This window comes from Canis lupus, chromosome 23, assembly GCF_003254725.2.
Source record: "Canis lupus dingo isolate Sandy chromosome 23, ASM325472v2, whole genome shotgun sequence".
Classification (NCBI taxonomy): Eukaryota; Metazoa; Chordata; class Mammalia; order Carnivora; family Canidae; genus Canis; species Canis lupus.
The window spans coordinates 38,633,741-38,661,528 of NC_064265.1; the positions used below are offsets into that span (position 1 = coordinate 38,633,741).

A 27,788-nucleotide genomic window follows, 5' to 3' on the forward strand; every position below is an offset into this window, starting at 1 on the left:
TATAGAATGTGCATGAAATGGGAGTATAACAGGAAGGAAATAAGAATCTATATTCATATTTGCTTGAAATGCATGAAGAATAACTAGTTATAATACAGAACTGAGAAAAGTGGTTATTTATGAAACTAGTATGGGAATGGCATAGATAAAGGATAAGAATGGGAACTTCATTATACATCTTTTTGTACTTTTGAGCATTAACTGTGCAAACATACTACCTCTCCATCTGGGTGGTGCAGTCAGTTAAGCGACTGACTCAGTTTCAGCTCAGGTCCTGATTTCAGGGTGGGCAGATCAAGTCCTGGATCCCGCTTCCTGCTCAGAGTGGAGCCTGCTTAAGACTCTCTGCCCACCGCCCCCCACCTGTGCGCACACTCTTTTCTTTTCTTTTTTCTTTTCTTTTCTTTTCTTTTCTTTTCTTTTCTTTTCTTTTCTTTCTTTTCTTTTCTTTTCTTTCTTTTCTTTTCTTTTCTTTCCTTTTTTCTTTTCTTTTCTTTTCTTTCTTTTCTTTTTTTCTTTTCTCTTTTTCTTTCTTTCTTTCTAAATCAATCAATCAATCAATCAATCTTAAAAAAAAGAAAAAGAAAAGGAAGCTTGAAACCAGGAGTGGGCTGGCCAAGGACTTCCCCTTTAGCTGTATGATTCAGTTGTTATTGTTTTCTGGGAAAGCTGTAGTATGTATTACTTGTTCATTTGTTATAAATAAAAGAATAAAAAAGATTTCTGAGGTGGAGTAGTGCTGGGTGATGACAGATCAGTGCAGGCTCTGTGAGTAGGTGGAGTGAAGGTAAAGTTAAGGTTAAGGAGGTACAAGAAAGGGCAACCCCGGTGGTTCAGCGGTTTAGCGCCACCTTTGGCCCAGGGCGCGATCCTGGAGACCCAGGCATGGAGCCTGTTTCTCCCTCTGCCTCTCTCTCTCTCTCTCTCTCTAATAAATAAATAAAAAGCTTTAAAAAAAGGGGGGGGGTACAAGAAATGTTCAGCCAAGCTTACCTAGAAGTACATAGATGCTAAAAGCCCATATAATACTGGGAGTTGGGGTAGAGCACCATGGGGTGTTCTGAAGGCTATGAAGAATGAAGAGAACCAAGGGTTCAATGTTTTAATCGAGAGGTAGTTCCATGACTTCCCTGAGGGCATTGTGAAGGTTCTAGAGCTCTATAACACAAGTCTCCAAGGAGAGAGAGTTTTATCTGACGGTGGAAGAGAAATGGTTGAGGCCTCTGCCGTCTAATACAATGGCCATTGGCCACATGTGGCTATTGCACACTTGAAATGAGGTTAGTGCAACTGAGAAAATGAGATTATTTTAATTAATTTAAATTTAAGTAGCTACATGTTTATTCATGTTTATCATATTGAACAGCACAGATCTGGACTGAAGCTTGTATGAGGCACTGACTGGTTCTAGTGGTTTGGGAGATAAAAGAATAAGTGGCCTCCATTAGAAATGCCCAAAGTGGTGCAGTGACCTTGCAGAGCCTGGATCTTACTGATACAGGAAGAGGAAAAAATTGCTCTTCAGAAAGGCTGACTATATAGGAGGGTAAAGGGTATTTATAGGAACAAGGACCTAACATTTCTATCATTGCATAAAGGTCCTTTGAACAATGCTGTTCAAGCCATATGTTGTTGTTGAGCCCTATGGCTAGTCCAAAATGAGACGTGGTGTGAGTGTAAACACACAGTGGATTACAAAGACTTAGTCTAAAAAGAAGAATGTAAGATATTAATAAATTTTAATATTGATTAAATGATGAAATGATAATGCTTTGGATATATTATGTTAAATAAAAATATTGTTTCAAGCAATTACAACTGTTTCCATATTTTTTAATGTAGCTCCTAGAAAATAAATGTTGTTACATATATAGCTTGAATTATATTTCTATTGGACAGAGTTGATCTAAAAAGTGCAGGGGATCAGGTCGGAGCAGGGCTGAGGCTTTGGGTACATTTTGGTCCCAAGTGGTATCTGATCTGATCTTGGTTTATTAGGGAGGGCTCCTATGAGATCTGTGGAGGGGATGGTGTCTCTGCATAGCATGGGCCTGAGTATAGGCGTTGCAGGGTGAGGTCAAGGGTCTTTTTTATAGGGCCAGTTCAGGACTTTCTCAGATGCTTTTCTTCATTAAAGTATATACCACTTTAGGGTGCCTGGGTGGCTCAGTAGGTTAAGCATCTGCCTTTGGCTCAGGTCATGATCCCAGGGTCCTAGGATCGAGTCCTGCATAAGGCTCCCTACTCACCAGGGAGTCCACTTCTCCTTCTATCCCTCCCCATTGTTTGTGCTCACACTGCCTTTCAAATATATAAATACAATCTTTAAAAAATAAAAATAAAATAAAATGTACACCACTTTGATCTTAACTTGGCTGATAATACCTCAATGTTTTACTTCTTTATATAAATAGTCTAAAATGATGGGATATGTAAAAGGGGATTCATTGCAATAGTGTTTGATTTTTTAAAAAGTTTGCAAAGGAGGTGCCTAAGTGGCTCAGTCAGTTAGGTGTCTGACTCTTGAGTTCATCTCAGGGGCTTGATCTCAGGGTTGTGAGTTCAAGCCCTATGTTGGGCTCCATGCTGGACATGGAGCCTACTTAGAAGGAACCAGGTAGAAAAAGAAAATGTCCATTAATAGAGTGTTTAAATAATTGAAGGGTATATTTGAAACAATTTCTTTTTCTTTTTTTTAAACAGAATTTAAAATAATTATGTAATTTCAATTTCAGGCAGCTACTAAAAATAATAAGACAGAAATAAGACAGATCTATATATACAAAGAAGGATCTCCAAGATATATTAAGTTAAAAAAAAGAAGCAAAATCATGATGTAATGAACAGCATGGTGACGTAGTTAATGATATTGTATTGTATTGTATATTTGAAAGTAGGTAGGAGAGTTGATCTTGACAGTTTTCATCAAAGGAAAAAAAACCTGTAACTATGTATGATGTATGTTAACTGGATTTATTTTCGTGATTATTTGCAATATATACAAAATTAAATCCTTATGTTGTACACCTGAAACTAATTTGCCAATCATGTTTCAAAAAACTTCAAATAAAGGGCAGCCTGGGTGGCTCAGCAGTTTAGAGCCACCTGCAGCCCAGGGCGTGATCCTGGAGACCCGGGATGGAGTCCCACGTCGGGCTCCCTGCATGGAGCCTGCTTCTCCCTCTGCCTGTGTCTCTGCCTCTCTGTCTTTCTGTTTCTCATGAATAAATAAGTAGAATCTTTAACAAAAAATTTTTTAAATAAAAAAAGCAAAGTGAGAACATCATATATAACACACTGCTGCTTCTGTAGGAGGAAAACTCAATATATTTGCTCATTTATATGCTTGTAAATGTACAGACTTGTTTTCTGAAGGGTGTATAAGAAATCAATAGTAAGGGTAGCTGTCAAGGAGGGGAATTGTGTATTGTGGGGAGAAGGGAGACTTCCTTTCACTATGTATATTTTGTAGCTTTACATTTTATATATACATTTTATCCATATATAAAAATATAAATTTTCATATATATCATATAAATAATATATAAATATATAAAATATATAATATATAATTTATATAATATATAAATAAATATATAATTTATAATTTATATATTTATAAATATACTTTATATTTTTATTATATATTTTATTATATTTATTTATTTTATTATATATACAGATATTGCTAGTTCAATAAAACTAAATAAAACATCTAATGACTTCTGTTGAAGTACAGAATTTCCTCTCATCACAGCCCTGTAGAGCTTCTTTTGTGTACACTTCACACTTACTCTTCTCTGGTGCTGCAATGCTCTTTTTATCTCCCTAGAGAGTCAGAGTTATCCTCTTTCTGGTTAACAATGGAAGAGAAAAACTTGTGTATTTATTTATTTGACTGTCAAGTACAGTATCTGGATTTATCAGTTTTTAGGTTTTAAGGATTTTTATTCCCTCCCCCTCTATTTTGTCTCTTTCTTCTACTTAATCATTTATTATTTAGTTAATGAAAGTTTTTTTAAAAAATCACTTACATTGAAAAATCAAAGTTCTCTTATTCTTTCTCTTATTCTTTAACATTCTTTTGAAATACACATTTAAATTAAATAGAAATGGAAAAAAACCAAAACATCTGATGCAATGTGCCCTCTAGTGGTTAAAGAAAACAAACTATTCTTTCGCCAACCCCTCATTTCCTCAAAAATCAAAGACTTAAAGGAAAGGAGGAAAACTGAGTGGGGAAAAATTAGAGAGGAAGACAAACCATGAGAGACTCCTAACTCTGGGAAAAAAACAAAGACTTGCAGAAGGGGAGGTGGGTGGAGAGCTGGGGTAACTGGATGACAGGCATTAAGGAGGGCACATGTTAGGATGAGCACTGGATGTTATACTGTATGTTGGCAAATGGAATTTAAATAAAATATAAAAAATAATAAAATAAAAAATCTGAGTGAAAACTCTAAGTGCTAATGTAAAAAATAAAAAAGTGGTGAGAAACATAAACAAAGTAGGAGTCTTAGTCCCTGCAGGCTGCTATAACAAAAACACCAGAGATTGGGTGGCTGAAACAAAAATCATTTATTTCTCATAGTTCTGGAGGCTGGGAAGCAAAATCATGATGCTGGCAGATTTGGTATCTGGTGAAAACTTGTTTCCTAGTTTGTAAATAGCTATCTTCTCACTATGTCCTCATATGGCAAAAGGGGCAAGAGAGATCTCTGGGGCCTCTTTTATAAGGGCATTAATCCCATACCTGAGGGCTTCATCCTCATGACCTAATCACCGCCCAAAGGCCCCCCATTTCCTGATACCATCACACTGAAAGACAGGATTTCAACACATGAATTTTGCTGTGGGTCGGGGGGCACAAACATTCAGCCCATTACAACAGATATGTTTCGCAAGCCAGAAACAAATAGTAACTAACAAAGAGAATGGTTGAACACATGTTTAATTTCCTTTAATATCCAATTTTCTGAAGCCAAATACACAGATAGAATGTGATTTTCCAAGTCTAGATTTACGTATGGATAACTGGATTGTAAGTAAAGAACTAAACTGACCATGGCTTTAATTTGCCCATGAAAGAAACAAAGGATGCATCCAAAGTAAATAGCCTTTGGAATTGGTAAATGAAAGAATGCTTGATTTTAGTAAATGATCTAAGAACAAAATTCATAGACATTTTTAAGAGTGTGACAGAGAGTTTTGCAATGTTCTTCATTTGCAAAGTGTCCTTGGGCTTGATCACGGTAAACCAGGACCACTTTGAAGAGGTTGGGAGGCTTATGGAAAGTTGGCATGTGATCTTCTGAAAGCACTTTTTTTCCAAGAGGGAGTTCAGCACAGAGAGGGATGAGTTGTGGCCATCTTGATGAGAGTGACCAACCATTCTACCCAGGTCAGTGGTAGGAAAATAGAATATGTGTTGAGTACTTTTCAAGGAAGAACATGCAATTCCCATGCCTGTTGCCCTTGGACTCTAGGATATTAACATGTCACATTTTCTTGAATTTGCCACCTGTGAAAGTGGCTCTTGCAAAGAGATGTGATCCTTAAATATGACTTTGTCCCTGGGCTAGCCCTTCCCCTTCCTTGGCTCTTGCTATTTCTGAAGTTGACTATTCTTTAATGTTTCATGATGAAAAGAAACTCTAGTGCAGGAAGGGATGGAAGAGATGAAGCAGCTATTGTACCTCATTTTCTTCTTGGACCTCAGACACAGAGGTTTCAAATTTCAGGTTACATTGTCATTGTTGGTCTGGGCAGGGCTCCTCTTGTCATTGATTTATTCATTAAATAATTTATTATCTTCTCTTCCCTTATCTGCTTCCTTTTAAGAATAACCCCAAAGGCAACCATAACAATGTGTTTAATGTGCATTGGCATATTTCTTATAAAATGTATATTGCTCTGTGTACATGTATTTTTTAAAAAGATTTATTTGTATGTTCATCAAGGACACAGTGAGACTCTGAGGCAGAGACATAGGCAGAGGGAGAAGCAGGATCCCCACAGGGAACCGGATGTGAGACTTGATCCTGGATTCTGGATTCCGGGAGCCCAAGGCAGACACTCAACTGCCGAGCTACCCAGGCGTCCCTGTACATGCATTTTCAATTGAATTGTACTGTCCTATATAGTAATTGTAGTACTCATTGTTTCTTTTCTTTCAGCATATGTCTCTCAGATCTCTTTATATTGCCATGTGTACTTCTAATCCATTATTTTTATTTTTATTTATTTATTTTTTTTAAAGTATCCATTATTTTTAATTGTTGCATAATACTCCTGGTGCGTATCTAATTCTCTGCTACCACAAATAATGCTGTCTTCTAATGAACCTGAGTGAGAATATCTTTGGAATATATACTCAGGGAGGAAATTTCTGTGCTATAGATTATAAGTGTATTTGATTTGACTATAACTCTACATTGTTCTCCAGAATGGATGAACCAATGCATTCATCATATCAGAGGGCAAAAAAGTGTTCGCAAATTCTTAGTAGCAACTCCCATCAAAAGGTAGAACCTATTTCCCTCCCACTTGAATCTGATTTGACCTTGTGATTTGCTTTCATGGAAGGCGGCAGAAAATGGTTGAGTTCTGAGCCTAGACCTCAAGATATCCTACAATTCCTGTTGTTGATCTGGGAGCCCTTCTACCATCATGTCTTCAGGCTCAGGCTAGCCTGCTAGAGGATGAGAACATGTGAAAGAGGACCCAGGTGGGTCCACCTTAGCTGAAGCCACCTTAGCTGAAGCCCCAGACATCTAACTGAGTTGAGAACAGTTGGACCAGACTTGGCTACCCAGCAGAGCCCAGTGCAAATTGAGAACCCATAGAATTATTAGCTAAGCAAAATGGTTGTTGTTTTAAGCCACTAAATTTTAGATGTTTTGTTATGCACTTAATTGATAGGTAAAAAAAAAAAAAGACAAGTGGTAACTCCTCATCGCAGGGTATGATATGTCTCACATCCTCACCAACACTTGGCATCATCCAGCTTTCTAATTTTTGTCTATCCTATAGATTTAAAATGATACCTTATTTCATTTGGATTTCTTTAGGATTACTAATAAAATTGAATATTTCTTTATATGTTTGGTGGACTTTGGGCTTCCTTTTCTTAAATTGCTGTTCATGTCCTTTGCCCATTTTTCTTGTGAAGTTGCAATTTTTTCTTGATGATTTGTGGTTCTTGCATATTGTAGATATTAATACCTTTTCATATTTACATACTACAAATATCTTCTATCATAGAATCTCTTATTTTTTCCATGATAGCCTTTGTTGGATCCAATTCTTTAATTTTTTATGCAATCAAATGCATCAACTTTTTTTTTTTTTTTAAGTAAGCTCCATGTCTAACATGTGGTTTGAATGTGATCATAACTCTGAGACTGAGAGTTATGTGATCTACTGTGAGCCAGCCAGGCACCCCTTCTAAATTTTTTTTTGAGTAATATCTATACCCAACATGGGACTCAAACTTATAACCCAGAGATCAGGAGTCACATGCTCTACCAACTAAGCTAGCCAGGTGCCCCTAAAATGCAACTTTTTGTTTTATGGTCTGTGCTTGTGAAATTTTTTTAGGAAATGCTTCCCAACTAACTACGGTCACAAAGACACCCTACTACAATTTTTGCCATCAGTTTTAGAGTTCTTCCTTAGACAATTAGATTCTTCATTCATCTTGAAACCTTGAAACCATCTTGCTAATTTGGAAGGTGAAAGGGGACTTTTGCACCACAGTCCAATGAACCTACTTTGGCGTGTGGTGTTAGGTAGGTACCAGGTTTTCTTTTTCTTCTCAGTGAGTCATTTTCCCCACCGCCATCTGCTGGATAATTCATCCTTTCCCACATGGATTTCTGGTGACACTTTTGTTGTACATTAACTTCCCTTGTGCAAATGGGTTTATGTGTGAGATCTCTCTTCTATTCTATTGGCCAATTTGTCAATTCTTGTGATTCTTGTGCTATTATAACACTGTTTTTTGTTTGTTTTGTCTTTACTATGATAGGTTTGATAGTTTTTTATGTTATAGGCATTCTGCTGTATGCTTTTATTTCAGATATTCACTTAATCCTCTCAGAAATCAGCAAAATTAAAAAAAAAAGAAATCAGCAAAATTTATTATCTCTGTTTTACACTTAATGAAATAGAGGCCCAGAAAATGTAATATTATTGCTCAAATTTCATGTGATATTAAGTGTTGGAGTTAGGATTTAAAGTAGTTAATCTGGCCCTTTCAGGAGGATGGCGCTGATGGCCAAGAAGGAAGCCCCTGCCCCTCCCAAAGCCAAAGCCAAAGCCAAAGCCAAAGCCAAAGCCAAAGCCAAAGCAAAGGCTTTGAAAGCTAAGAAAGCGGTGCTGAAAGGTGTGCACAGTCACACACAAAAAAAGAAGATCCGTACATCACCTATATTCCGATGACCCAAAACCCTGCATCTCCAAAGGCAGCCCATATATCCTCGAAAGAGCACCCCCAGGAGAAACAAGCTTAATCACTACGCCATCATCAAGTTCCCTCTGACTACTGAGTCAGCCATGAAGAAAATAGAAGACAACACACCTTTGTTCATTGTGGATGTCAAGGCCAACTAAGCACCAGATCAAACAGGCTGTGAAGAAGCTCTATGACACTCATGTGGCCAAGGTCAACACCTTGATCAGGCCTGATGGAGAGAAGAAAGCATGTGTTTGACTGGCTCCTGACTATGATGCTTTGGATGTTACCAACAAAATTGGGATCATTTAAACGGAGTCCAGCCAGCTATAAATCTAAAAATAAATTTTTTCACCATAAAAAAAAAATAAAGTAGTTAATCTGGCTAGAGAGCCTGTGTGTTCTATTCTACAACAAGCCCAGCTTGTCAGCTTCTGGTCTGGTTGTTCTTTAAACTCTCTGAAGAGTACTGGTCAGTTGGGAAAGGGGAGAAAATCATCACCCCAGTCCCTTGGAAAACACCAGCATGGTCCCAGTTTTAATTGCCTCACTTTTCTCACTCAAAGGCTGTCATCTTTCCCAAATAAGACTAGTAGCACCAGTGGTCAAAGTTTTAAAAATCCATATTCTCAGCTGGATTTAGGTCACATGTGTGGTATTTTTAAAAATAGATCTGCAGGTGCTGGGAGTGATGCAGTGTTTTCTAATTATAATATATGCAATTTAGCATAACAGTGAGAAAAAAAAAAGTAAGAGAGCCCAGGTACTCTCAATATAGAAGACAACACTATTGTTACCCACCCCCTTCCTTCTTTTTAGTGGAAGACAGATTTTTTCAGATAATGTGTGCCATAATCAGCCAAGTGCTCCATAAGCCAATCATGATCATCTGTCTTTCTCTCCTTGCCATCAGATAGATAAGGCACGGGCATCAATCCACTTATAGCCAATGAACATAAAGGGAAAGTCTACCGAAGTGGCTTCTAGGAATTTTTCCCTCGGTCCTAAAGAAAGAGATATACAAGTTTTCAGGAGGAAGGAACACTTCTGGTGTGGTGTTGGGAGCTGTGGTAGCCATTTTGTGACTTTTGAGGGGAATTAGCCAGAAAGGCAGGCAGGTCCACTGAGGATGGCAGAGCAGAGAGATGGAAAGAACTGGGTCCTTGATGAGACTGAGCTGCTAAATTAACAAATCCTGCAGCAGTCTTCCCTCTGAGCTTCTTAATGGTGAAATAACATTTCCTTTCAGTTTAAGCTATACAAGTGAGGAGGCTTCTGTCAATTGCAACCTAAGGTATTTTATCCACACACCCTAAGGGGTGCATGTATGAATCTTCAAATATCCCTTGTGAATTTGTGTCAAGAATGTGAGTGACCTATATGTGAGCTAAACATATCCACTCCCACTGCTCTGGTTAGGATTTTGCACTGGGAATAGGGAAGTGAAAAGTTATGTTGTACCAGAGTTCCCACATCCCTGCCCTTCTATCCCTTCCCTTCTCATCTCCTGGAGCTTACTGATTAGTAGACAAGACAGAAAAATGGCAGCAGAGTAGGTGAGGACCTATCCTGGACTGTGTAATATAATGAACAGCCCAAAGGAGTGAGGGACCAACTTATCTGGGATGCATAGCCAGAAAGAGAATTGCAGGATGGGGGCGGGGGGTTGGGCAAGAAGCAGGTTGTGGCAGGAGTGGGCTGAGGGTGTCAAAGGAGGAGCCTGGAGTTGGGTCTTGTATTTTGCATAAGAACTAGTCAGGGGAGGGGGCTGGGAGGAAAAGTATTCCAAATTGAGAGGTGTGAGTTAAGGGGCAGAGACAAGAAACAACAGCCTAATGGGGGAACTGGAACCTTGGTGTGGCTGGAGCACAGGGGAATCAGACCAGGAGAGGCAGACAAGGAGACTGAAAAGAAGGCCTTTTTCCCATCTCCTTAAAAAGTATAAAAGGAGTCTCTCTCTCTCTCTCTTTTTTAAATGTGTAATGATATATGTGCCCAAATTAGAGAAGTATGAAAAAATTTCTTCGTGAGTAGCTAATGTATGCAGATATAGAAAAAAATTCATATGAGAATTTTAGAAATGGTCTTTGGAATTACTGTTTTATTGGAAAGTATTAAAAATGTTATTATTTGGGACCAACCTGAGCAGTTTAGCACTGCCTTCAGCCCAGGGCCTGATCCTGGAGACCCGGATCAAGTCCCGCATCGGGCTCCCTGCATGGAGCCTGCTTCTCCCTCTGCCTGTGTCTCTGCCTCTCTCTCTCTCTCTGTGTGTCTCTCATGAATAATAAAATAAAATCTTTAAAAAAATGTTATTTGTCTCTGTTCACTTGTTGAATAAACAATATATTCAAATAGACCAAAGAGTATATAGTAAAAAGTAAGTTTCCTCCCACCCCTGATCTCCAGGATTTTAAATTTCCTTCCTCAGAGGCAATTACAGTGGCCAGTTTTTAAAGAAATATATTGTATATATGCATAAACACACGTTACGTCTTGTATTAGTTGTCTACTGCTGTGTAACAACCCCAAGACTTAGTGGCTTAAAACAGTAAACATTTATTATCTCACATGTTCTTTGGTCAGGCATCCAGTGGCTTAGCTGGGCCTCTGGCTCAGTGTCTCTTGCAAGGTTGTGGTTGAGCTGCCTGCTGGGGCTGTAGTCATCTCATAGCTCTGCTTAGGCAGGATCTGCTTTTAAGCTCACTCAAGGGGTAGTCAGCAGGATTTAGTTTCTCACAGGCTGTTGGGCTGATGGCTTCATGCCTTCACTAGTTTTTGGCCTGAGGCCCCCCTCAGTTTCTTGTTATGTGAGTAGCATTGGGCACCTTGCAGCCTGATGGCTGGCTTCATCAGAGCAAATAGACAAGAAAAGCCAGAAAAGTCAAGGAAGACAAGAAGCAGAAGCTGGTTTTTTTTTTTTTTTTCTTTAAGATTTATTTATTTATTTGAAAGGGATAGAGACAGAGAGAGAACATGAGTGGGGAAAGGGCAGAGGAAGAGGGAAAGGGAGAGAATCTCAAGTAGACTCCATTGAGCATGGAGCTCCACGCAGAGCTCCATCTCATGACCCTGAGATTAAGACCTGAGCTGAAATCATGAGTTGGACACTTAACTTACTGAGCCACCCAGGCACCCCCAAATTGTTTTATAACCAAGCCTCAGAAGTGACATTCTCTCACTTTTGCTGTCCAGGGGATCCCTGAGTGGTGCAGTGGTTTGGTGCCTGCCTTTGGCCCAGGGCACGATCCTAGAGACCTGGGATCGAATCCCACGTCGGGCTCCCTGCATGGAGCCTGCTTCTCCCTCTGCCTGTGTCTGTCTGTCTCTCTCTCTCTGTGTGTGACTATCATAAATAAATAAAAATTAAAAAAAATATTTCACTTTTGCTGTCCATTAGAAGTATGTCACTAGGTTGAACCCAGTCTCAAGGGAAGGGAACTACTTAGGGCATGGTTACTGGGGGTTGGAAATCATTGGGGTCAACTTAGAAGATACTTAGCACACATATGTATACTATATTTCTATCTATAGATGCCTCTTTTTTTTTAAAGCACAAAAATGTTTCCCGCCTTGTTTTTGTCATACAACAGTGTATCTTGCATCTTGGAACAATTTCCAAGTCAGTTCATAAAGACTGCTTATTTTTCTAGCAAAGGCATAGGATTTCAGGCCTGACTCCATACTGAGATCTTTTTAGATGTGCCATGCCTTTATTAAACAGTCCTTTATTGATGGGCAGTTAGGGTGTCTTTGATCTTTTGCTACACATCTTTACCAGTTTAAGAATGCATCTGGAAGGTAAATTCCTATAAATGGAATTGCTGGGTCAAAGGGTATACACGCACACATTTTGATAACTGTGGCCAAATTGCCATTCAAGGGAGGTTGCACCTATTTATTTTCTAATTCCAAACGATGAGAATTGTCTACTTCTCCACAGCTTCTTGAGGCATTTCCCCCCCACACATTTTAATGAAAGAGGAAAAAAGAAATCCTAGAAGAAAAGCTAAAAAAGAAAAGCTAATGAACAGGACAAATTGGAGTCACTGGTTTTTATTAAATGAAAATGGAACAAGGCTCTGCTATAAATTTCTGGGTTTACCAGGGTATTCTCTTAGTACATTATGCATAAAAGGGCAGGGGCCCCTGGTTTAGGTGTCAGTGTCCTTGATAATCTGTTCTGGCTCCTGTCACTATAACCTTAGGTAATGTCCTCCTCTAAGGTTGTGTGGATTTCTAAAGCCACTCAACAGATAGCTTATCAGATTCAAACTTCACCTGGAGGACATGACATTAATAACTATCAAACCAAGTATACACTGAATAATGATTTAACCTCTAGAACTGTTTAACAATGGAACAATCTAACTTAATGAAACAAGCATTTCTCTGTAAAAATACATAAATGAGAACTGACTGTAGAAAGGAGGAGAATTATATCTGGGCTCTAAGACTTCTTCGACCCCAACTTTCTCTGTCTCTAAGATTCTAAAGACAGCAAGCATGAGGATACTCAAGAGAGCCAATTTTTCTGCTGATCCTCGCATGATAGTAGGTATACTTTTAGGCCCATCAATTGAGAGTATGCATGATGATAAAGAGCTGTTGTGAGTTCAAGAATGCTTTGATAATGTGTATAGCAGCATTATGCACCATCCCCCAAAGCTGGAAGCAATCCAAATATCCCTCAGTAGTTGAACGAATGAACAAATTGTAGTCTAGACATAGAATGGAATATTATTCAGCCTTGAGAAGGAAGTTCTGATACATGCTACATCACAGATGAACCTTGAAGACACTGCTAAGTGAAATAAGCCTGTCACAAAAGGACCAATGGTATATGACTTCACTCATGTGAGGTACCCAGAATAGTCAAATTTATAAAGACAGAAATACAATGGTGGTTTCCTGGGGTGGGGGGAGGGGATATTGTGGAGTTATTGTTTAATGGGTATAGAGTTTCAGTTTGGGAAGATGAAAAAGTTCTGAAGAAGGATGGTGGTGACACTTTGCCCAACATGAATGTACTTAATGCCACCAAACTGTACACTTAAAAATGGTTAAAGTGGCAAATCTTATGTGTATTTGACCATAGTAAAATAAATTGTGTCTTATCAATTACAGCAGCATCTCCAAACATTTGAAAAATAATTGTATATGTATCTGACACCTATTATTCATATGCTTTACAGTTAGCCTTGGCTCACACATCCCCCTCCCTGCAATCTTCATTCATCCCAAGGTAAGCCTCTGGGAGCCATTTGTACTATGTGGCACTATTTTCCTTAGCACAGTTGAGTAGATCACAAATGAGCAGTTGACCCGAGCTGAACTATTTAGAAACTTATTCCTGTGATTTTGGAATTTGGTTTCAGGAACTTTTGCGGGTCTCTATACAGAGATAAAACTGAGAAATATGTGGTTGGGAGCCATAAGGTGATTTATTGTTTTTCTTCCATGTTTATTTATTATTTATTCAACAAATATATATTGTTTGCCTATTGTGTGCCAGGTATGGAAATAGGTGCTGGGATTCAGCCCTGACCCTGCCTTCCTAGAAAAATAGAGCAGGCCTGACTGTGAAGATACTATCTCTAATATTTAGTGGACTGTTCTCCCCTAGATAAACAACACAGTATTCCATGATTTTATCCCCCCCCTTTTTTTTTAAAGCAACAGCATTGGCACAATTGCTCAATGAAAGCTTGGTGGACAACAGGATATTAGAACAATTTTTCATTGTAGCAACAAATACGGCAAGTGCACCAACATCATCACAGGTGTTCTGTATGTGTTCATGGGATACCTACAAAGGATGATGGGTGTTTTTGTTTACCGGCTGCAGCAGCGCCGCCAGGTGGCAAAACAGTAGAAGATGTTTGCTGTCACTTGAGCCTGCTTATGTGGAAGTGACACAATTCTTGAAAATTGTTTTTAAATTGGAGATGAGAGGAGAGCTGCATTACTTAAAAATTTGTACACGAAGGGAGATGTTTAAGTCCTTCCAAATAGAAAAATTTGCATTTTCTTAAAATGAGACATTTTGTAAGGTCCTCATTCTGATCTCTGTGCAGCTTCTAGGTAACTCCTGGGAATTTGCTCCAGAGGTGAAGCTTGAGATTGAGAAAAACACGCCCCAAAGTTTTCTAGCATCCTTCATGAGGTCTCCCCTTTCTTCTTCTGCAGGGCCAATCTTCTGAGCTACCTTAAACTGCCTCTGATACAGATTTCATTCATTAACAAATACTGAGTACTTGCTTGGTGCTTACTTTGTTCTAGGCGCTGCAGATACAGCAGTAAATAAATCAGACTAACATTTCAGTCTTCATTTATGACACTCTTTTTTTTTTTTTTTCATTTATGACACTCTTATTGTGACACATTTGTTTCCTTCACATTGACTTTGCCTACGTCTTATTTATTCTTATTTAAGAACAAAACTTGAAAAAGAAGATTTTTTTTTTTTTTTGAAAAAGAAGATTTTTTGAGACTTACCATGATAACAATGTCAAAATAAAGCCTTGTGTTTAAGACCACTACAGTTGGACTTTTGTTTTTGGCAACCAAGTGAAACTGATAAGGGAAATAATTTATTTTCTCTTCATAAGTTCATTCTTCACCTAGCCTTTATATTACTTGGTCTTGTCTTAAGAATTTCAGTCTTGGGGCACCTGTTTGGCTCAGTTAAGCGTCTGTGTTTGGCTAAGGTCATGATCTCAGGGTCCTGGTACAAGCCCTGTGTTGGGCTCCTAGCTCAGCGGGGAGTCTGCTTTTCCTTCTCCCTCTGCCTCTGCCCCCTTGTGCTCTGTCTCAAATAAAAAAACAAAAATCTTAAAAAGAAAAAAAAATTATCTTCATGGGGATATCCAGGGTCTGAATGGCACAAGGTAGGTCACAAGTTGAGGCGTGATCTCTTGGTGATCTAAGCCAAGCCTCCATTTGGACTGCCAGCTCATGGCCAATGAGACTTCCAAGATGTTGCCCTTTGCTAGGTTGTCTTGATTTGCCATCAAGTGCCACAAGGTACGTACCTTCAGTTACGTACACCTTTGCCACATGCACACATGCACACACACACTCACTCACTTAGGAACACCATTTCTAGCATATGCCATCTAGACCATCTTAAGTTTTATCTTGTTGATAAAATAACTGCTACATGGTAGTCTTCTCACCAGGATCATAGCTAAAATAGCAATTTTTGTTGCCTTCAACATGTCACCAGCCCATTTCTGGGCTCTATGCTTCTTGACACCACTTTTACATATCTTTTATTTCTCAGGCACTTTTAGTTTTTTAAAAAAGCCTCTGCTAATTACTATTGTCAAAGGAATTCTAGATATCAATAAGTAATTTGGGTACTTTTTTTTGGTGAGGGAGGGTGAAAGGAGAGAAAACTGCTATTATCATTGAAATCTTGTCAGGATAGCATTGTGGGGTGGGGCAGGTGATCAAGTTTATCAGAATCTTAATCTCACACAGAACACATCCTCCTTGAAGGCTGTTCCCTGACTATTCCTAGAAGCAGCTGGGATTTCTCTAAGCACAAGAGTTAAGTCTGAATTTTAGCTGTTTCTTTCTCCCTCGTATCTTCCTTTTTTTAGAGCCTGATTTTTCAGTGCCTGCAGTTCTTGGTCATGCCACCTCAAAGAATGAAGAGGTAGACCAGAGTGGTGGACAGCAAAGTAAGGTTTATTGAATGATAGCAAAGTAATAGTACAAAGTTCTGGAGGAGGGGGCCTGTGAGGGTTGCCACTGGAGTTTCTAAGTCTAGGGGTTTCTATGGGCTTGTTGGTGGGCTGTTTTAATGGGATTAACCCTCCCTGTGCCTGTCATCCAATGAGGTTTTTGTCATCTCTCTATCACATGGGAAAGAATGCAGGGATCCTTCCAGGGAGGTGTAAAATCCTTTTGGTTTCCTCTTAGGGTGGGAGGCCCCTTGTCCTTGCCTGCCTCCCAACTATCCTTCATCATTCCCCACTCTGAAGAGGTAACCCTAACTGCTATTAGGGAAATAGGGTGACCACTGATCTACCTACTTCCTGGTGGTGGTGGTGGGGGTGGAGGGGGGGGGTGATTAGGGTTGGGTTGGATGGAGTGGCAGTCAAGGTTCCTGTAGTTCTGCCTATCAAGGGGTCCCCTGTAGAAGTCTGGTTTGACCACCATGTGAGGCTCCATCTGAACTACCATTTGGAGTTTGATGACCTTTATCTGGAAGATATAAAGTGGGTTAGGCCATTAAGGAGGCAATTACCCAAAGCACAATGCAAGACCAAGCATAGCTAGGGGTCCTGCAAGAGATAGAGGGTGTTTTGGTAAATTCCCCACATACTGTGAGGAGAGGTTGGGTGAAAGCAATGTAGTAAGAATTGATGGGATATGGAGAAAAAGACTTATCTGTGTCTTGTCACTTCAAGATGAATTTGAGGTCCTCTCTTGGTTCACAGATGGATTTTGGTTCCTTGTTATTAGTCCCCATTGGGGACCAATGTTTGACTCTGGAATGGTGGATCCAGGCTTCAAATTAAGGTACTTTGACTTCTGTTGGAATGGCTAAAATTGTATACAGGCCTTCCCAGACTGGCTCTAACAAGCACTTGGGTCCCTGGGGTGAAATGAGACAGGTTGGTTATATTGGGGCTGAAAGTTGGGAAGCTCCTTGCAAGAGGGATAAAATGATTTATCCAAGACTTTCTTGTCTATCAGCAGGTCATATCTCAGATAGGCTCAACCTCTTTTTCATGAGAATGTTCCTAATTTGGAGTAAGGCAATAGGGAGTCGACACCCGATTTTGGCTTCTCTCTCTCTTTCTTCCTTTTTAAAAGATTTTATTTACTCATGAGAGACAGAGAGAGGCAGAGACATAGGCAGAGGGAGAAGCAGGCTCCCTGTAGGGAGCCTGATGTAAGGCTCGATCCCAGGACCCTGGGATCATAACCTGAGCTGAAGGCAGACAGTCAACGACTGAGCCACCTAGGTGTCCCTTTGGCTTTTTCCTGTGCTACTTAATTTTTCCAAGAATTGAAGTCTTCAGATACAATGTGATAGATAATGCCCCAAACCTTGGATATTCTGTTATGACTCTGAAGGGACTGGGGGAGTTCAAACTGAGGAATTTACTAGAGCCTTTATCACTTCTGAGGCTTTTTTGGTTCTATGGGGGAAGGACTCAACCCAGTGTGTGAAGGCATCTACCCAAACCAGGAGGTAGCTGTACCCATGTATTTTAGGCATGTGTGAAGTCCATTTGCCAATCTTCCCCAGGGTAACCTCTTCCCGGCTGTATGCCTCTGGGGACTTGGGGATGGGAGAATGGGTTATTCTTTTCCTATCCCAGAGTTACTTTCTTCCCACTCCATAGTTCGTGTTGTAGCTTTGGAAATCAGGAGATCGGGCAGGGGGCTCCTGGGTGGCTCAGGGGTTGAGTGTCTGCCTTTGGCTCAGGTGGGCTCCTGGGATTGAGTCCTGCATCAGGCTCTCTGCAGGGAGCCTGCTTCTCCCTCTGCCTCTCTCTTTCATGAATAAAATCTTAAAAAAAAAAAAAAAAAAAAAAGCTGGGCATGGCAGCCAGCCACAAGTCACCAGATCCAGCTCTTTGCTTAAATATCCTACTGGCTGTTGATCTGGCTTCAGGGCCTGGGTTAGGACACCCAAAGCCATTCCTTTTCTGTCACATACCAGTTATAAAGCTGGGGTATTGGCAAGGCCCTCTTGAGATTTTTTAAAAAAGCTTTCTCTGACTCTGGATCCCACATTAATAGATGGGTACCAGCTGTCTGAGGTCTTGAGAGGATCCCAGCTGGGGTCTTGAGGAGGTATAGCCGGGCCTCCAGTTTGAAACTGAAGCCACCCCTGGCCTCACCCAGCCTTTGATCCCCGTATCTTTCAGCAGAGGCCAGAATCCCATGTTTTTCTGCTTCAGAGAGGGTCTGATTTAACAGAAGCATTACACCCAATTTGGAAAACTTTGAGGTCCCTGTTTGTCATAGGTCTTGTAGTGGCACCTCCCCTTGGTCCATCTTCAAGCACTACCTATTATTGCAGAGGATAAAGCCCTCAAGCACAGGCAAGAATTCCAGGATAGGGCAGGACAGGTAAGGGGAACTGATCTTACCCTAGGAAGGATGAAGCCAAGTGTGGAGACTCCCCTGTGGACTCCATTTGCCTATGGACTTTGGATGTAGTGTTCCTTTGTTCCTCCCCACCGGGTGAGTGGGGGGGTTAGGTGGGGAGGAGGGGCAGAAGAGAGCAGCCAGGAGAGGCTGGGATCAATCCTACATTGCTGAGATCAGAAGAAAATGAACCACCTTTTCCCCAGTTAAAACCAAGAAGGCAAAGTCTCTCAGGTAGCCGTGTCTCATCCTCCAACTTGTATTGTGACCATGTGCCAGAACAAAGGAAAATGAGTTGCTTTTGCCCAGTTAAAACCAGGAAGTCATCCAAGTAAATGATTATTGAGTTATGGATCTCATTTTTTTAAAAATTTTTATTTATTTATTTATGATAGTCACACACACAGAGAGAGAAAGAGAGAGGCAGAGACATAGGCAGAGGGAGAAGCAGGCTCCACGCTCCGGGAGCCCAACGTGGGATTCGATCCCGGGTCTCCAGGATCGCGCCCTGGGCCAAAGGCAGGCGCCAAACCGCTGCGCCACCCAGGGATCCCTGGATCTCATTATATGGATCTCACTTCCTATAGCCTATGTCAGGAAAGGGACTCTAAAGGAGTAAGGTTCTTGTCAAGGAATTACCCATCTACAAGAATAGAACTTCCACCTCAGTTCCTCATCTTTACCTGATGTGTGGCCCTAGCTACTCACACAACTGAGGCCAGAGCCCCTGTCCTCTTTGTGGGGGTGCTGGGAGTAGTCTTGTTTACCCAGGCTTGGCCCTACCTCCAGAGAATGACTGGTTTCCCCCACTCATAAGACTCCCTTAGAAGTCAATGGACAAACTAGACTTTTTTTTAGTAGAGTTGTTCTGTTGGGCATAGCCACCTAATCAGATTTTAGTAGAATTGTTGTCTTGTATAGCCACATGGAGGGACAAGATGGGACACCCAGGGAGGGGAAATCCAGCTGGGATAAGCCCTGATGGAACCACAAAGTTGGGAGATCCCTTAGATCTTAGTTCTTTTGCCCTACCTGGCCATTCCTCATATAGGTGTTGTAGCCAGTCTGAGGGGTGTCCTAGTACTGCCCAAGATAGGAGGGGTCACAAACAGGAGACAGTTTCTCATGTCACTGTGATTAAGATCCCTTGGAGGCCACTCTAACCACTCACAAGAGAATGTCTGGGGGATTGTCCTGGTTTTTCCTACTTGTTCTCATAGGGGAAGAATCAGATGAGAAAATAGTAGAGGGGCTTCTCTTTGGATGCCTGGATGGTCAAGTAAGGAAAGAGAGCCGTTGGGTATCCAAAGGGTAACCTTCGTTAGGTCCCTCAATTGCTGCTCATTTTTTTCTATATTCCTTACATCTGGTGTACCCTGAAAGGAGTTCTGAATCCTTACCAAATCAACATTCCCAAATTCTGTTGGGGATCAGTCGGAAAGGAGCCCAGAGAGCCTGTCACCGGAGACTTCAGAATGGCAGTTGCGCTAATTGCTCTTACATGGCTGATGGGTGCCCACTGTTTCAACAAACAAAATGGAGGTGGGGGGGGAGACAGAGATACCTGTTGCCCACTACTCACGGTTAGTTGTCCTTAATGGTGGAGATCCTGGGATGAGCCCCCGTAAATGTTATAGGATTTTTTTCTCTGTCAGTGCCCACAGTTCTTGGTCATACCACTTCGAAGAATGAAGAGGTAGACCAGAGTGGTGGCCAGAAAAGCAAGGTTTATTGAGTGACAGCAAAGTGATAGTACAAAGTCCCGGAGCGGGGGTACTTCGAGGGTTGCCACTGGAGTTCCTAAGTCTAGGGGTTTCTGTGGGCTTGTTGGTGGACGGTTTTTTTTTTTTTTTTCTTTTTTTTTCTTTTTTTTTTGGTGGACGGTTTTAATGGGATTAACCCTCCCTGTGTCTGTCATCCAATAAGGTTTTTGCCATCTCTCTATCACATGGGAAAGGATGGAGGGCTCCTTCCAGGTGTAAAATCCTGGAGGGTGGTTTCCTCCCTGTCTGCCTGCCTTCCAACTATCCTTCATCACTGGCATATGCTAGAAATTCAGTAACTGCCAAATAAACAAATGGATGAGATTATGCTTTCACCAGCCTCTATCTTGAAGTCTAGAGAGCAGGGAGAGGCTGCTTAAGAAATTCTGTAGAATGAAAGCACCACCAAGTAGAAACAGTCTATTGGCGCACCACAGGAGACTTTGGCTTTGGGGCAATCCTTTGTAAGGTCTCTTTCATTGTATGTACTGTTAAATGATACTTTTGTTTCAGCCTCTCCAATCCACCTTTTATCCCCCTATTTCAAAAGAAATTTAACATTTGGGAGGTCCCTAAAAGCTTTGTGGGTCCTAGGCACTGAGCCTTTGTGCCTAATGGGTAAGTGGTTCTCATTGGTGCTGGGAGACCGATTATTGAATATTATGTTCATCATCACTAGTAAGACTTAAATTGTACATGAGAAGTAGAAAACTCAAATGCCTTCAAGCAGGCCAGATGTGGGGCATTTGTCCTCTGGTGAACCAAGAGGTTGCTATGGCTCACCTCCACTGATTGTTAGACTTCCCTTTTTTTAAAAAAAATATTTTTTTCATGGTTTTATTTTATTTTTTAAATTTAAATTCAATTTGCCAACATACAGTATAACACCCAGTTCATCCCATCAAGTGCCCTCCTTAGTGCTTTCCTATTTTTTCAAGGAACACTGGAAAACTTAAGTATAAAAACATAAAATCTGCCAGTTTTAAAGTGCCAGCTGAAATTTCAAAGAACAAAAACCTCCTTGGGTGAAGCAAATAAAACACCTCTGTGGACTGCATCTGTCACGACTTGCAATCTCTGTTGAACATAGCTGCAGGGAAAGCCCTTTTAAACAGATGACAGGGACTAGAGAACCAACATTATTAGGAGACAAAGAGCCTGGTTTTAGTGTGACTGTAAAAAAGTAATACTAACTGTAGTAAATTGTAGGATTTTCTTACTATTTAGGTGTAGTCCCTTGTCAATAGTAATTTTGAATCTAAAAGTTTCAGATTCTGTAATATTCCATTCGTAAGATTCATGCTACGTCATCCTCCTTAATTTGTGGTTTGAGTAATAGGGCCAAGATTTTGTGACACATATGTGTTGAGGAAAACTTTGCTCATAATCATGATTGTGAGTTTTTAAAAGTGTATTTAGTTAGGCCTTAATAAAGACCTATGTATTCCTTCTTGTCAAGTCACATTTGTCTGGCTTCCTTTGGGACTTCACTGTATGAAAAAGAAGAGAAGGAAGAAGTCTGTGTTCCTTTATTTCTAACTCTTTAGGGGAAATCATTTGGCAAAAATTATCTCTCTGAGAAGTAGAACTTTGGGGATTTGAATGAATAGCATGCATTTATTCACTTTATAGACACAATCAGCCTGCAGCACTGCTGGAACATGGCTAGGCACAGCCAGTCCCACTCCTTCCTTCATCTCAGCTGATGATTTCACTTTCTAACCCTAGATTGTAAACAATTAAGGTCTAGTTTGATGAGCATTTTGAGTGGGAACCTATTAGGTTCCTATGGAAACAGAAGCAGAGTCTCTATCTTAGGCAGACTTGGTGGCAGGGAGGGAGGTCTGTAAGGCTTTCTGGAGGAAGTGACATCTTCAGGAAGAGCATGCAATTGATTATCTTTCAATTAGGGACCAGGATGAGGGTGGGAGAAGAAGCCTGGAATTGAAAAAGTGTGATAAAATCTGAAACTTGGAAATAAATTCAATTGGACTGGAGACTGCAGAGCATCATTCCAATTTAATTTCAAAGCCCAGCACTTGTCACTTTTTGATTATGTCCTGTTTGCTTACTTGTTTGTTGTCTGTTCTTCCCTCCCCATCTGCTCACGCAGAGCAGGAGCCCCATCTGCTGACTCCTCAGTGCCAGATCCACAAGACTGCTTTTACTGAAGGCCTGCCATAGGTCAGATCCTGTGATAAGTGCTTCCCTCATGGTTTTCCCTCTCCCCTCCCCAACACCAACCAGCAGACAAAATTTTACTTCTTCAGAGTTGGCTCAAATGCTCCCTTCTCTGTGAAACCTCCCCATCTCTTTACCCAATCCTTACTCTCAGAATTACTTCTTTTAGAGTTCCCACGCTTTGATTTCTCCTTAGGGCATCAATCTAATCCTGCTGCTCCTTTCCTCCATTCTTTTAGCTTTGTCTCTGTAAACCTCTTAACACTTTGGACAGGATTTTACACACAAAACGGGGCTCAAAAATATTTTGAATAACTGAATTTGGGAGAGAAAGCGATGAATCCTTCTTCCCTTCCAGCAGCCCCGAGAGCAATCTTTTAAAACATGAAGTCTGACATGACAGCCCTACTTAACCTTGTTGAAGGCCACTTTTATCTCAGACTAGAATTCTAACTCCTAAGCACCCTGCTCATTCAGGGCCCTATGTGAACGTACTCCCACCCATCTCTCTAGCCATGACCCTCTCTATACCTTCTTGTAAAACTTGAGTGCTTATGGTGACTGCACACCGGCTGTAATGATTCACGTCACCAGGCTTTAATTTCAACTATTCCCTTTACCTGGAATGCCCTTTTCATTTTCCTTACCTGGCTCAGTTGAGGCAAGATCTTAAGCAAGTCCCCCTCCCCCCTTTTTTAAAGTAGTCTTCATGCCCAGTGTGGAGCCCATCTCCGGGGCCTGAACTCACAACTCTAATATTAAGACCTATGCTGAGATCAAGAGTCGGAAGCGGCTTAACCCAGTCACCCAGGCACCCCAAGTGTTCCTTCTTTGAATACAGATCCTATTAAGAACTTTAAAAAGGTACTAAGTACGGAAAAGCTTACGGTGCTCCTCTCCATTTGTGTGATTAAAAATGAAAACAGGGCAGCTCGGATGGCTCAGAGCTTTAGCGCCAGCTTCAGCCCAGGGCGTGATCCTGGAGCCCCGGGATCGAGTCCTGCATCGGGCTCCCTGCGTGGAGCCTGCTTCCCCCTCTGCCTGTGTTTCTGCCTCTCATGAATAAGTAAATAACATCTTAAAAAAAACAATACTAAACCATGAAATGCGCTTTTAAATGACACAGAGCTTTCAAGTGCGCTAGATTTAGAATACCGTCTATTTATGATTTTCTCTCATTCTCCGTCCCTGCAGGTACCCATTTTGCAGATCCCCGAACAGTCCATCGGAAACTCCACTGCTGGATTCTCAGGTTGGGTCAAACGCTCCTTTTTCTCCACTTTCCAGGCACCGTTCTATGCGAAAAGTAACGTAGAGCAAGTTGCGAGTTCGCCTTTCGCGCGCTATGGGGTTAAGCTCCGGGGCTGTCGCAAAACCCGTCTTGGGCCGCTGAGCGCGGGACACCCCCCCCGCCCCGCCCCCGGACCCAGCGCGTATCTTCTCTAAGGATCCTTTCCCTCCTCACCCAGGAAATTCAACTGGCTCGCGCCTATCGGGGGCTGGCGCCGGGAAACAAGTGAAACCTCAGCCGGTCCTGAAGGTCAGCACGAGGAGACGCTCCAAAATCCCAGAACCGCACGAAAGGCGGAGCCCCGGGAACACCCAGGAAATCGCGCAAAGCGGTCTGGGCCGGGGAAATTGCTGACACCGGAAGTCACGTGGCACAGCTCCGCCCGCATTCCCTATCTCGGCAGTCGACTCCTCAGTCTTGCAGGCGCCTCTGGCGGGCTCCGCCGAGATCCGCTCTCTCGGCGCTCGACTCGCCCGTGCTGCTGCGGCCGCCGAAGGAGGGGCAAAGCTCAAGATGGCGGACAAAACGCCAGGCGGATCTCAGAAGGCCAGTTCGAAGGTAATTTCTTAGAGGACTTCGTAAGTCAGTGAGTTTATAGCTGTCATCTGGAGCCTACGGGCGCTTCTGGCCAGCCGGAGGAGCCTGGAATGGGGGTCCGCGCTCTGGTCACGGCTGTAGGCCCCGCCGCCGACGCACTGTGGTGCGCAGGTTGAGAGGCCTGGTATCTCCCCTCAGTCCCAGGCTGGATTCGGCTCGAGACCCGCGGGCCCGGGCTGGGTGGCGTGAGTAGCTCGGCCTGCGTTTGGCATTGGAGCGAAACCAGGGATTTAGATTGAGGTTCGAAGCCGCGAAAACGCGCCCGTGCGTTCCTGTTTGTTGAGCCCTGAGGCCGCCGGACAGCACCTGGGGAGAGGCGGGAATCGCCTCCCGGTGCCTGAGCGTTTGCCTCCCTTCCCTCAGTTCTACGGTTTTTTGGATCTCGCCACGCTTCCGGTCGCCCTCGGGTTCCCCCCTTGCCCTCCGGGGAGTAAATAACGACGGCTCGGGCTGCAAGTCGTGAGGGGAGGGCCGAGGGTGGAGGGGCGCGCGAGGTGCGGGAAGTGCAGAGGCGGGAGCGGCTCTCGCCTGCAAGAGCCGCGTCGCCAAGGTTAAAGCTGCGCCCCACACGTGGTCTTATCTCACTTAAGAGGAAGTATCAAACGAGCCCTTCTTTTGAGGGTTGGTTTTCAAGGACTCGGGGTCCCCTGCATCACCAGGTCGTGTGTTCCACCCAAGCCCTTAGAAGCCGCTTAAGACCGACTGTTAAATTCATTTTTGAGTCCACAGGGAACGATGTGCAAGTGTTGAGAAACCATTGAGCTGTAGAAGTAGTTTAGCGGTAGGTTAGGTGGGTGGCCAGCATCAGGTCTTCCTCGTTGCCATCTTGGGTCGGTCCTTAAGTTTTTTTTTTTTTTTTTTTTCTTCTTTGAGTTTCTCATCTCCAAGACGATATTACAAGTAATAGATCCTGCCCGGGGTAGTTCTTAAGCTTTTTCGGTACTAGTGCAGGAAGTTGCATAACCGCTCCAGGTTCCAGGGGCTGTTAACATCTTGCAGAGCATGTATGATCCTAAATCGGTTATTAGGAAGTTAGGTTTACGGTGGACCTGGCGAGCCCTACCTCTAGTTTGCTGTGAGAAACAACCCATTTTATAAGAGCTTTGTCAGTTTCTAATCACATCCTTTATGCCATTTTGTGAATGGTGGTTCATAATTAGTTTGTAATCAGTAATGTCTTTACCACACTCATCCTTTAATTTTGTAGAAACTATGGTAGAGGGTCAATTTCGGCTGTTTTATCTCCCTGCTTTTTACTCCTTGTCAGTTTCTTCCCTTTGCAGCACTGTATCCGCCGGCGTGGAGGGGGATAGTTGGGTACATCACTCAGGCCACTTTCTCAAAGATTTACAAAAACAGCCCTGCTTGCTGCTATTAGGGAACCGTTGCTAAAGCTACTACACGCATAATAGTTCGAGCATAAGCCGCGCAATTTTAGTTTCTTCTCAAGGTAATATTTTAAGTATCTCCTACTCGATGCCTTGGATACATTGAAAACATTTTAATGTACATGTTCATCCTTCTAAAGTAGTACCTCTGGTGGTCCTGAATGTGTGGCTGTTCCTATAAGTAAATTGTTGGGTCTTCCAGTAATAAATCTTTTCGGTTTGTGTATTGCTTTAGATTATCATCAGTTCATGCTATTAAGAACTGTATTATTTACAGTTCATGTTGTAAAAGGAATCAGTATCTCAGGACTCAGATGATACCAATGTGATATTCTCCATTAATGTGGAGGGCTGCATGACGCAGTTAAAGATTATGGATTTTGATAACAAGCAAAAGACATTTGGATTTAAATCTTGAATTGATAAGTATATTTGCGATATTAAGGCAGGTTGCTTAAACTCTTGAGCTTCACTTTTCTCGTTTGTAATATGGATGTAATCTCTGTTTTACAGAGTTGATGTAAGGATTAAGCGAATTAATGTCTACAAAGTACATAATAAATCTTAGTTCCTTTTTCCTCTCTCCTTTTTGTCCTTAGAGGAAATAAAAAGTGCTTACTTTTCAAAATGTTGGTTAAATTCTAATCTAAGGTTTAGTTAGAATCAAGACTTTGATTCTATCATTCTAACTATCATATAATGACTGCCCAGATTGCTGCTTTCTGTTTCTCATATAAAAGTCTAGAATTTAAAAAAAAAAAAAAAAAAATCTAGAATTTATTGGAGTATTAGATCATTTTGGCAAATATTTGGAATTTCTAGCCTTTGATCTCTGGTTTGATTTTCCTTCTTCTTGGAGAGCAGATAAGTGACATTCTACAATACAGATGGAATGAACAGATTCTTCAGTTTCATGCTCTTTTTTGTTAGTTGAATTCCCATTGACATAGGTTGGGATGTTTGTTAATCATAGTTCTACACATTGAGGAAAATATTACTTTAAAAACGTACCAGGGAATGTAATGTACAGCATGGTGACTATAGTTCATAATACCGTATTGCATATTTGAAAGTTGCAAAGAGATTTTGAAAGTTCTCATCACAAGAAAAAAAACTTCTGCGTGGTGACATGTTAATTAGGCTTATTGTGATTATTTTGTAATATGTACAGATACTAAGTCATTATGTTGTATACCTGAAACAATTTTTTTGTATGTCAATTGTACTTCACTAAAAATAAATTAAAAAATAAACTGTTCAATATGCAGAGTTTTTTAAATTGACGATGGCAAAATTATTTGATGTGCCTTAATAATAATTATTTTCTATGCATTTGTTTCTGTTTATCACCAGACAGAAATATTGCTTTAGAGGAAAGGGTTGTTAGTATCATGTTGTAGCTTTGATTTTGGGAAGAGAGATAATAACTGTTCCCTTAGAAAGTTGTTAAACATAATTGCTTAGAATTTAATTTATAAAGATTAATATTTTGATTTTAAGAATTTTATTTGCTTGCACAGCAAAATGAAGATATGAAGAGAATGTGATATTTTCTTTACTTCCGCATGTCCTGTGTGGGTTATACTGCTAATATAATGGAATTATGTGCCCTGGTTTGTTTGTTTTAGATTTTTATTTATTTATTTATTTACTCATGAGAGGCAGAGGAGAAGCAGGCTCCATGCAGGGAACCCGATGCAGGACTCGATCTGGGGCCTCAGGATCAGGCCCTGAGCCAAGGCAGACGCTCAACCGCTGAGCCCCCTGGGCGTCCCAATACGTGCCCTGTTATTTCCCTCTCTGACAGCGTTTCTTTTTTGCCATATTGTCAAAAACTGGGTTAGGTAAATTTACGAGCAGGTAGAAGAGAGTGCTGGCTGCTTTGGACAGTTAGTGCTAAATTGGTTAGGGAACCGTTTTAATTGCTGATTAACAAAAACATTTCACTTTTAAGAAATAAGTAAAATGAAGATACATTCAAGGCTTGTGATCCTTAG

General features: G+C 41.3%; 1 protein-coding gene and 1 long non-coding RNA gene across 7 annotated transcripts in view; one reads left to right on the forward strand and one right to left on the reverse strand.

Moving 5' to 3' along the window:
- Nucleotides 1-16,121: 16,121 nt before the first annotated feature.
- On the reverse strand, nt 16,122-24,182 carry LOC112661218 (uncharacterized). 3 transcript variants are annotated; one of them, XR_004808462.2, is made up of 3 exons: nt 23,981-24,182; nt 23,671-23,810; nt 16,122-17,063 (listed from the first exon to the last, which is right to left on the reverse strand). It is a non-coding gene; the product is annotated as an uncharacterized LOC112661218 (long non-coding RNA). The 3 variants fall into 3 exon arrangements; XR_003137516.3 differs by lacking the exon at nt 16,122-17,063 and adding an exon at nt 21,156-22,272; XR_003137515.3 differs by lacking the exon at nt 16,122-17,063 and having other exon boundaries at nt 23,657-23,810.
- LOC112661217 (U2 snRNP associated SURP domain containing) overlaps nt 24,175-27,788 on the forward strand; it is a 54,342-nt gene continuing 50,728 nt past the window's right edge. For 2 of the 4 annotated variants that reach the window (XM_049099592.1, XM_049099593.1), the window contains exon 1: nt 24,207-24,364. In XM_049099592.1, coding sequence (XP_048955549.1) covers nt 24,320-24,364 — 45 coding nt within the window. In that variant the 5' untranslated portion in view covers nt 24,207-24,319. Of the gene's footprint in view, nt 24,365-27,788 lie in introns of all 4 variants that reach the window. The other 2 variants (XM_025449127.3, XM_049099591.1) reach the window with 2 other exon arrangements.